The sequence below is a fragment of the Triticum dicoccoides genome, chromosome 4B (genome assembly GCF_002162155.2).
Source record: "Triticum dicoccoides isolate Atlit2015 ecotype Zavitan chromosome 4B, WEW_v2.0, whole genome shotgun sequence".
NCBI classification, from domain to species: Eukaryota; Viridiplantae; Streptophyta; class Magnoliopsida; order Poales; family Poaceae; genus Triticum; species Triticum dicoccoides.
Window position 1 is genome coordinate 85,259,363 of NC_041387.1, and position 11,094 is coordinate 85,270,456.

General features: G+C 41.2%; 2 protein-coding genes across 3 annotated transcripts; one reads left to right on the forward strand and one right to left on the reverse strand.

Moving 5' to 3' along the window:
* The first annotated feature begins 382 nt into the window (after positions 1 to 382).
* Positions 383 to 6,629, forward strand: LOC119295169 (protein NLP2-like). Its single transcript, XM_037573523.1, has 6 exons — positions 383 to 753; positions 1,122 to 1,960; positions 2,985 to 3,026; positions 3,118 to 3,852; positions 4,921 to 5,113; positions 5,284 to 6,629. The coding sequence occupies exons 2-6, from the start codon at positions 1,184 to 1,186 to the stop codon at positions 6,273 to 6,275; spliced, it is 2,739 nt and encodes a 912-aa protein (XP_037429420.1). The 5' UTR covers positions 383 to 753; positions 1,122 to 1,183; the 3' UTR covers positions 6,276 to 6,629.
* A 343-nt stretch (positions 6,630 to 6,972) lies between these two features.
* LOC119295170 (F-box/LRR-repeat protein 12-like) lies at positions 6,973 to 10,822 on the reverse strand. Of its 2 annotated transcripts, XM_037573524.1 has the most exons (4): positions 10,620 to 10,822; positions 8,689 to 8,746; positions 8,508 to 8,610; positions 6,973 to 8,411 (listed from the first exon to the last, which is right to left on the reverse strand). In XM_037573524.1, exon 4 carries the CDS (start codon positions 8,374 to 8,376, stop codon positions 7,216 to 7,218), a length of 1,161 nt encoding a protein of 386 aa, XP_037429421.1. In that variant the 5' UTR covers positions 8,377 to 8,411; positions 8,508 to 8,610; positions 8,689 to 8,746; positions 10,620 to 10,822; the 3' UTR covers positions 6,973 to 7,215. The 2 variants fall into 2 exon arrangements, with proteins under 2 accessions (XP_037429421.1, XP_037429422.1); XM_037573525.1 differs by having other exon boundaries at positions 8,508 to 8,701.
* Between the last annotated feature and the right edge of the window lie 272 nt (positions 10,823 to 11,094).

Here is an 11,094-nt window from a genome sequence, read left to right on the forward strand (position 1 = left end):
CCCCTCAACTTTGGCTCGTTGTTCATATATGTGTTAACACTTGTATGCCATAAAAGATAAAAACACATATTACCTTCTAAGACAACCTCATAACTTTTTGTCATGATTTCCTAACATCATACCCCCTCTGTCCAGTACTAATTGTGGCTTAGACGAATGTATTTAGCCGTATTTTAGTGCTAGATGCATCCGTTTGAGAGACAGTTAATATCGAACGGAGGGAGTACACAGTAACTCCCTTCAACAATTAATATGTACTGTGTGCAAAAAAAATCTCATCAACAAGCTTAGGAGAAAATTAAAATCCGGGTACCTGTTTGTAATAGCAAAAGAGTTCAAGCGCATGGACCGAAAGATGTATGTGCAAGTACCAAACAGAGAGCAAAAGGACAGCAGATGAGCAGTGGCAGGGGGAGAAGAGTTCCGAGTTCCTCCCCTACCGGCCGCCCTCTTATCATTCCTCCCCCGGCGAGAGGGAATCTTGGGAATCTCCTCCAGCAACCACCTCACCTCGTCTCTTTGAATCCATAGCGGTCCTGCCGCTTCTATAGAACTAGTTTATTCCCTGTCGTGCGCTACAAAAATCTTCACTTTTTTTATACAGAAAATAAGTGGCGATGATGGTGACAGGCTTGTGTTGGGGGTTCATGTGCACTTCCGCAGCTACTTAGGTATCAGGTCGCGAGGGTCGAGCGCCAGCGCTCCATTCCCCCCGGATTGGATTCTGGTTTCTTCGTCCAAGAATTACCCGAGGTATGAGGAGACATGACCCACCCAGAGTTTCTGTTTTGAGCTTGCTTTCCTGAAGAACTGCTGCGTTGCATGAAATTATTCCCTTTTCCCTTCATTTTTCCAAGAACTGCACTGTTCGACATTAAGTAGGACTAATTCTTGTACTGAGGAGCAGATATATATGATACTGAAATCTCGATTTTTGGAAGGGATTTTTTTTTCTTTGAGGGTTTGGAAGGGAAATCTCACTTCATGTGTATTAGTCGTTGCCATATGTGTGCTTTATTGTGCAAAATTGTTCCCTTCTGGGTAGATGAAAGTGTAAATTCTGCACTATGGAAGATTAGTAGGATTTCGTTAGATGTTGCTAAAAGTAAATGTCTCTGCAGGAATAGAAATTCTTTGTGTTTTGGTTCAGAAAGATTTGATCTTGGGAGGAGAAAGGTCAGGCATGGATGAGAATGGGACACCAGATTACAGCGGTGGGGGCTCGGACATGGACCTGCTCATGCTCTCAGGGTTTGATGACCTTGACAGTTTCCCAGAGCTCGGCGCCGGTCCTTCATTTAGTGACGGTATCTTGCCGTCTTTCAGTGTTTCACCTGTGCAGCAGGTGACACATATCTCACCTTCACCACCTTCTGTGGATGCTGAGGAGCAAGGTGATGTTTCCATTACTGATGGTAGTGATTGCTCTGTCAGTTTAGCCTCTAACGAGGTCATGAACGTTAGCGCTCCCACTGTCCCAAAGACAGTTTATGGTGGCGTCACCCTGATGGAGAGGATGCTCAGGGCATTGGCCATGCTTAAAGAAGCATCAACTGCTGGGCCAGTCCTTGTGCAAGTTTGGATCCCTGTAAGAAATGGAGATCACCAAGTGCTGACCACCTCTGACCAGCCTTTCTTGCTTGATGAGAGGCTCACAGGGTACAGGGAAGTCTCTAGGCAGTTCACATTCTCAGCCACAGAAGGACCTGGTCTGTTTCCTGGATTGCCTGGGCGTGTTTTCATATCCGGTATGCCAGAGTGGACATCGAACGTGATGTACTACAACACTTCAGAGTTCTTGAGGGTAGACTATGCGATTCGCAATGAAGTCCGGGGATCCCTTGCCATGCCGGTTTTCAACTCAAGTGGCGGCTCTTGCTGTGCTGTGTTGGAAGTAGTCATGACACAGGAAAAGGATAACTTTTGCTCAGAGATGGACAACCTTTCTAATGCTCTGCAGGTTGATGATTATTTCTTGATTACCTTTTCTTTTTATCTAACTGCTTGCTTCCAGTATAATAACTTCTTTTATTAAAGTATACTGTCGGATTAAGCTGATACAGTTTATCCAGTTGCAAATTTGGTTACTGCTGAAATCATTGCTTCGTCATTGTTTTCTTTGCAGTTCATTACAGATTCATATGTTATACTAAACAGGCACAATATCATGAACTGAAGCAGATAGTATCAAGTTTGTATAATCAAGAGAGGTGATGTGCTTTTAGTGCACCTGATAAAAAAAATTATGTGCTCAGTGGAACCCCATTATTGGTGTACACCTTGCACTCTTCACTTGCGAACTAGATTACTTAAAAAGTTACTAAAAAATGTTATGTAGTGAAAAAGGTAATCTGCTTAGTGGCACTACTTTCAAACTAGACAACTGGACAAATGTATTTTCTTCAATCTTCTTCTCAGAACTCACAGTAGTGGTAGTGGAAGTGCACTGTAGTACTGTATATGCTCCATAAAAAGCACTTCCTTCAATTATTCATATGGAAGTTTTAGCATAAGATATTTTACGGTTTTTAGCTTTCTTACACATATGTTGATTCTTATCAAAGTACTCCCTCTGTTCCATAATATATAGTGTATATTGACTTTTTGGATATCAAACTTTACAAACTTTGACCAAGTTTGTAGAGATAAATATCTACATCTAGAATACCAACTACATAATCATGAGACATATTTTCATATTTTATATAGCTGGTATTTTTTACATATAAATAGCTTTCTCTATAAACTTGGTTTGTAAAGTTTGACTTCTCAAATGCGGTACAAACTTATTTTTACAAATATGTTTGAAACTATCTACAGTTCAAACACGGAAATGAGTCGATGAAATTAGTAGAATTATTATACATGAACTGTATTTCCAAAATGGGTGCTAATTTTCAGTTCCAATCCAAGCCTGTACACATATGATCTGTAAGCCCAAAGCATTTCTCATAATATTAATTGTGACATTTGTAATCTTGCAGTCTGTTCATCTGAGCACTGTGCGAGCAAGGACACATCCTCAGGTACCATTATGTATTACTGTTGCGTCCAGTGCACAGAAAAGACATGTGTCAACATAATTGTTGAAATTTAACTCAATACTCTATGTTGCAGAGCCTTACTAGGAATCAGCAATCAGTATTGACGGAAATATTGGATGTTCTCCGAGCTGTTTGCCATACACACATGCTACCTTTGGCACTTGCATGGATTCCAGTTTGCCCCAACAGCAGTTTGAATGTGTCAGCAGAGTATGGTGACCAGGCTATAAAGTTTGGTCTGAGGAACAAAGATGTCCTTTGCGTTCAAGAATCTGCCTGTTACATCAATGACATGAGAATGCATGATTTCCTCCGTGCCTGTGCAGAACACCCCCTTGAGAAAGGACAAGGTGTTGCTGGAAATGCAATTTTATCAAATCATCCCTTCTTCTCATCCGATGTGAGAGAATATGATATGCATGATTATCCGCTGGCACATCATGCCCGTAAGTTTGGTCTTCATGCTGCTGTTGCTATCAGGTTGCGTAGCACATACACTGGCAATGATGACTATGTGCTAGAGTTTTTCCTTCCACTGACATGCAAAGTTCGTGAAGAACAACAGCTCTTACTTGACGACATCTCAATGACCATGCAAAGAGTATGCAGTAGTCTGAGAACAGTTTCAGATGCTGAACTGAAGGAAAACACCACAACAATGCGATCAGAAATAAGATGCTCGTCGTCTGATGTTTCTATTAGTTCATGTAACCAAATTGATGTATCCAGTGAAGTCAAAATAAATGTGCCTTTAGAAAATCAGATAAAAAACAGTGTTGAGCAACTGGCGGATAAAAAATATGCCAAGGTTCTTTTTTCATTCTCAACTTTTATCTCCCTCCTTTCTCTCCTCTCTGTCTTCTGATTGCTCCAGGCTTTCTGTGCTCCAGTCCTTAATAAAGGCCCGTAAGTTGGAACTTTGGTCAACAAAGTACTGCAATATAGTTGTAGATGTACTGAAATTTTGGTCAACAAGGAAAAGTTTCCTGCATAACATTTTTTGGGCTCATTTCCTTGTATTGTACTGCATATAGTTGTAGATATCTGTTCCTGCTGCATCATCTTGTCAACTCTTTATCTTCTTTTAATATTTCATCAAAAGGCGTTCTTAGGTTTTGCAGAGCTTAACTAAAATGCGTCCTAGAAATGAAACATGTATACGATTACACCATATCGATTTTGAATCTTATTAAGTCTTTGTAGCTGAGAAGTTCAAACATCTTTCCAGTTTATAATGCAGATCTAGAGATCTGAATGCCGTTATATATTTTCCATAAACTAATGTAGTAGTTATGTTAGATGAATATTTTGAAACAGAGACTATATCCTAAACCAATTAGAATTCAAACACATGTGCTATAAGAAATCCTCGAGGAATCCTACGCGAAATGGGAGTCCTCAGTGGTCAAGTGGGAACGTGTGACGTTGCTGGCCAAAGGAACACAACCCGAGCAATCAAGTAATACAAGACTAAAGCGAGAGGATAGGATTGTTCTGAAAAAAACAAGAAAGGCGGATAAGAGACTAGGTTTCTTCAGCACTAGATTCTTGTATAGGACAAGATCCAAGGGTCCTAAAGGAGTGATATGGCTGTGAGAGAGTGACAACCCTTGTGCTTTTCTGAGGTTGTGTTTATGGTCAGCCTCGACAAATTTCTTCTCTTTTGTCGTGATTGTTCGTTTTCATTATGATAGTACTCTCTATGGGGTTCATCTACATCTGTTTTGATACTGTATACGGTCGTAAATATCTAAAAGCTCTTATCGGATCAAAGTCTGATTGGATCAGGAGGCTGTTGAGCGTAAGGGTATCTCAGTATAAAACATGCCCTACAAATTTAAAACTAATGTCTAATCTCATTTCATTTGTTTTGCAGTTTGAACCTGGCACTACATCTCAAAATTTTGAAAACTGCAGCTCAACAGGGAAGAATGTTAGCTTGACTCTCCTTCAGGAATCTACATCTGATGGGCTGAAAATACGCAGCTCAACGGAGAAGCATGTTAGCTTGAAAATCCTTCAGCAATACTTTGCTGGCAGTTTAAAAGATGCTGCAAAGAGCATTGGTGGTAAGCTCTTTATGCTGTCAGTCATTTGCTGGTATATATTTATACAAATCAATGGTTGTTATTCAGTTAGGTGGTGAATCTGAACAAAGCACACCACCATTAGAAAAATCCAAGTAACCATATGAAGCTCTAGGTGAAGGAACTTACAGGAATCTTTTGTTCCTTTGCAGTTTGTCCTACAACACTGAAAAGGATATGCCGGCAGCATGGAATATCAAGGTGGCCATCTCGTAAGATAAAGAAGGTAAATCGGTCACTAGAGAAGATTCAGAATGTGATAAGTACTGTACACGGAGTGGATGGAGTGATAAAATATGATCCTGCCACTGGATGTATTGTTTCATCTGTTTCCCATACTGAAGAGCCTTCGATGATGAATGTTGAACATCGAAGTTCTGATTCCCTGCCCACTGAATGCCGTAAGTTCCAACCTGATTATGATGCATACAAAAGAGAACATCTAGGCCAAGCTGTACCCCACAAAGCACAGAATGAGAAAAGGAGCGAAACTCATATTAACTTGAATCCTGGAGGGTTATCTCGAAATTCACATTTTGGTAGAACATCAAAAGGGTCAGAGTGTCAGGATGCGTCAAACGATTCATATCTTACAAAAGAAATGATCTGTCCTGGCGGTATGGAGATGTGGGTTGAGGGAGCTGAGCAAAAGAATGTATTGTGGAATTCTATTTCTATGCCTCAGCAATGCAAAATTGAGATAGAAACAGACAAGTCTAATGCGATTGTTGAGCAAAGCCTGGCATCTTCTTCCAGCATGACAGATTGCTCCAGTGGCGGTACATCGAGTGATGGGACTTTGAAGAAATGCTTGAAGAGTCGACCAGTAGATGGAAGCAATGCGAGCATAGTTGTGAAGGCCGCTTACAAGGATGACACTGTAAGGTTGAAATTACTACCATCCATGAAATACCAGGATCTGCTTGAAGAAATCGCAAAGAGGCTGAAGCTATCAGTTGGCGCATTTCAGCTCAAGTACAAGGATGATGAGGATGAATGGGTGATTTTAGCGAGCGATGCTGATCTCCAGGAATGCCTTGATGTACTAGACACCACCGGGGCACGCATCATGAAAGTTCAAGTACGAGATGTTCCATGTGCCACTGGAGCTTCTTCGGGTAGTAGCTTTATATCTGGTCAATAGGTCAGGGTGATGCCGCATGGTGCAAAACACAGTGTTTTACTCATGACATGTCATGGCTTTAGCGTGGCGCTGATCTAAACCGTTGCCAAGGGGTTCAACAATGTTCCTACTCAAGCTGTCGGCCATCTGGAACTATGTGGCTGTTGAGCACACCACTGAGAAGGTCTTGGCGCATTGAGTAGCTGAGTGGGCTACTCTGGGTCTCAGATAGGTTTTGCCTGTGGTAGTTTTATTTCACCTTTGTACAAATTTTTGCCGATGTACCATTAGTAATACCAATGAATTGTGGCAGTACACATGCACACTTCAAAAAGGGGAAGGATTCTGAGTGTACGATCACTTATTATTTCTGAAGTTATTAGGCCATCAGCAAGTGTATGAGTATGTGGCAGTTTCATGTTACAGTGTTGCTGATCTGTGGAGTTAGGTGATTACTATTTGACCGATCGTAGTTCCAATTTGGTGCAGACCTACACAACTCTTACACAAGTATAAACGAATTACTTCTTATACTGGTCAGGACTTTTTGGTTCTTGTAATAATTTGTAGGAACTGAAGGTCAAGCTTTGGTTTCGGGGAATGGTTACGAATCACATTAAACTTTCAAGTGCTTTGAAAATGACTAAATAAGACAATAGATTTAGCTAGTATCAAATTTCATGACAGCACTTTACAGCCAAAAACCAGAGCGGGAACATGCAAATAACGGTAGCACCAAACTGACTTCTTACAGTTCATTTGTATAGTTATGGTTATGTCTGCAACATCCTTTACATCATCAACCAAATAAGTATGAACCGGAACAAATAGAATGCACACATGGTGATGGTCAAAGAACCAATCACCTTGCTGTAATGACAAACACACTGGTGACAACAAGGGCTGGCGCCTTGCTCAAGTCAAAACTTCAAAGTTCTAACTAAACTTTCAGAGTTCCCGATCACTGCAACCGGAATAAATCCTCGATGGAGGGGCCAATGGACATGGCTTCATCCACCATTTGCTTCACACTAGGCCTAGTAATGCTGAACAGTGCCAGGCCATTATTTGTAATCTTTCCACAGCCATGTATATGCAAGACCTCAAGGCGCACACATCCGTCCTTGAGAGCCTGCAATCCTTGGTCGCATATGTTTCTGCAACGGTTCACATGAAGAACTCTTAGCTTGTTGCAGTTCAATCCAATCGCCGACCAACCAGGTAAGCGGACGCCATGACAGACAGCAAGGCTCCACTCCTCAATCAACGGACACCCGCTAGCTATTGCCACCACAGAATCATCAGTAAGATAGCGGCACATCCTCAGATTCAGAACTCGGAGTTTCTTCATACTGCCAACTCCACCTAGGCAATCCAGCCCAGCTGAACTCCTTAGATTATACAAATTTATGTACTGGAGTCCACCACCACTCGATATGTCTAGCATTCCCTCTGGAGAAAGCATGCAGGACTCAGCTTCTAGGTAAGAAAGTGTACTTGGGCAACCTCTAAATCCAACACCAGATACACCTCTGCAATATGATATGATGAGTGCACAAATGTTTCGGCAATTCCTAAAGATTGAACTAATCCCTCGATCTGAAATGGCTGTGCAGTAACCAAGGTTAAGACTCTTCAAAGAATGACAGCCCTTGGAAAGACTTTCCAAACCAAGATCGGTGATATTTAAGCAGCGGTAAAGTTCCACTATAACCAAATTAGGACATCCGATTGACACTTGTGCTAGACCATCATCTGTTATGCCAGAACAGGAGTACAATGAGAAGGACTGCAAAGATGTTCCAGAAACTCCCACTTCATACAGAGCTGAATCAGATAGCTCATTAAGCCCCGCAAGGGATATCAACTTAAGATATGGAGAACGGGCCAACATCTTTGGAAGGCACTGGGCATGCTCCTTGTATACTTTAGTATCAAATGAGAAATGAAATATTAGCGATTTTCGAGCAATGTTTCGAACCTTGAACCAATTCTTACAAGTTAACCCAAAAGCGTTCCTGTCCGATTCACTTTCAAGCTTGTTAAATATAGAAAGCAAGCAATCATCAGAAAGGCAACTGATACAGCCTTCTATGCTGTTATCCATCATCTCTTTTTCCATATTCTGACTACACTTGACCAATTATTGAGTACCGTCTGAAAGTCGGAGAGACTGGATCTTTATTAAATAGTTTTGGGATGTACCCGAGGAAGAACTTGCTGGATCAAAGCTACACAATACAGGTGGCTCACCGTATCCATAGCCAATAGATGATCCACATTTTCGGCACAGAAGCTTAGTTTTTGGCCGGTAGCTACGCCAGGTAAGGAAAGGAAAACAAGATATCTCGTCAACCTGAGTAAAACGGCTGAGATCAATAGAAGTGAATGAAATCAGACCCTTCTTCAGAGATTTTTGGTACGAGGATCCTACGTCAGATGTGCTTCTGTTAGAAGATGAAAGATTTAGAGCATATCCACAGGATCCACAGCTGCCAATAGACATGTAATTATTGTCAAAAAATCATGCAGAAAAGGAAAGAAAACACCGCACAGTACCAAAAATGTTTTGTACAGAAGGGGCATAGTAGCCCAAAAAAACTGGTGAAACCATCAAGCTGGTACTTCGCTGTTATTAGCAATAAGAGTCATGTAACATTATGTCACCAGAAAGGTAAAATATAGTACTTGGGTAAAAAAAAATGGCGAAACAATCAAGCTGATACTTAACTGTTAGTAATAAGAATTATGTAATATAATGCCAACAAAAAAGATCCATATATGTCAATACTTATCAATAACAGGTTCCGTTTACCCAATGTGTATCAACCCTAAATTCTTCCCGAGATTCCTTCACAATATTTTTTTATTGCAGCATTGATAAAGAACAATCACAGAAATGCAAGGCATTACTGTTCAGCGATTGTCAAGAGACTGTTTACTGCTGTAAATATATAAGTACTTAGTATCAAACATTACGATTCTACTATTGAAGAAAACAAACAAGTCAAACCAAAGAAAAAGCCTGAATTCAGAAAATAAAAAATTATAAGAATATTCTTTGCCAGTTGAAAAGGAATCTTTGGTGATGCCTCGTATGATCCACTTTTAGAACATGGCAAATCCCCACTTACCAATTGTAATGCCTAGTGGTGCGAGGTTAAATGCTAGATGGTTGCAAGATTGCGGATGGTGCAGGTACTTAAAGGACAAACTCCATGGCAACACAAACGTTTCAAGTTTCATACGTTCACTTCAGCATTTCCACGTGTAACACGGTGTATGAGCATTATCATGCAAGGAGAATCCCCAAGAAAGCACGCGCCAAATAGATGGATCTCTACTTATACGTTTCAATTAATTAATTGCGCTCCAAAAGCTCCAGCACCATGAATATTCCTGATATCATAAAGTCGACTATCACCAAGCTACAAAGTAGGAAATTCTATTCTTATTCGCAAAAAATAATAACCAGAATTGTTGTACATGGAGGCCATGGATGGATAGCCCAATTCGCACAACAAGCATATGCAAACCAAGAATTCTGTTTATCAGACAACAAAAAGCATCCATTATCGCGAGTAGAGATATCCCGAGTGAAGTAGGAGTAAATTCTACACCAACTAATTATGCAGTAGGGAACAGATTCTTTATAATTCTACACCAACAGATTCTACACCAACTAATTCTACACAAACTCTGTGGCAACACAAACGTTTCAAGTTTCATACGTTCACGTCAGCATGTCCACGTGTAACAAGGTGTATGAACATTATATGCAAGGAGAATCCCCAAGAAAGCACACGCCAAATAGATGGATCTCTACTTATACGTTTCAATTAATTAATTGCGCTCCAAAAGCTCCAGCACCATGAATATTCCTGATATCATAAAGTCGACTACCACCAAGCTACAAAATAAGACATTCTATTCTTATTCGCAAAAAAAAAAACAAAAAAAAACAGAATTGTTGTACATGGAGGCCATGGATGGATAGCCCAATTTGCAGAACAAGCATATGCAAACCAAGAATTCTGTTTATCAGACAACAAAAAGCATCCATTATCACGAGTAGACATATCCCACGTGAAGTAGGAGTAAATTCTACACCAACTAATAATTATGTAACAGGCAACAGATTCTTTATCCTAGGATCTTGATTCCTAAATTAAGACACCAAGATATACTCATTCGGAAAGCTCAGAACCTAGCAGAGCCACCTTCGTAGAACAGCCCAGTACCTGAGAGCCTAGCCCGTAGCCAATCCGCCGGAGACTCCAAGAACCCGTCCCTAATTCCCGCCCGAACAACCCAAGACACCTAACCGGACAAATTGGGACGAGTAGATGGTATGAGGGCAATCACCTGTACACGACGTCGGGCAGGGACATCCTGGGGCGGCAAGATCGGATTGTGGCGCGGGGGTTCTCATGGATTGGGGCGTCAGATTGAAGGGAGGACGCCCATTGTTTCGGTCGCGGAGGGGAGGGGACGGGAGCGGCGGAGGAGGGGGAAAGGAAACGGTGGGGATGATGATTTGGCAATTTTGGCAGCTGCGGACGAACTGTCCGTCGAACCGACGTGTGCACGAGTACGACTCGGCCGGCAGTTGACTATTTGCTTTGCGATTCGGTCCTGACGCGTATTTCATGTAAAGCAAAAAAAAAAGAAAAAAAAAGAAGAAGATGACGCGTATTTGAACTGGGAGGATAATACTCCCTCCGTCCCAAAATAAGTGTCTCGATCTTAGTACTAACGCTAGTACAAAGTTAAGACACTTAGAGCATCTCCAATAGCTTGTCTATATGGATGTCTATACTCGTTTTTCACGACGTGAGCC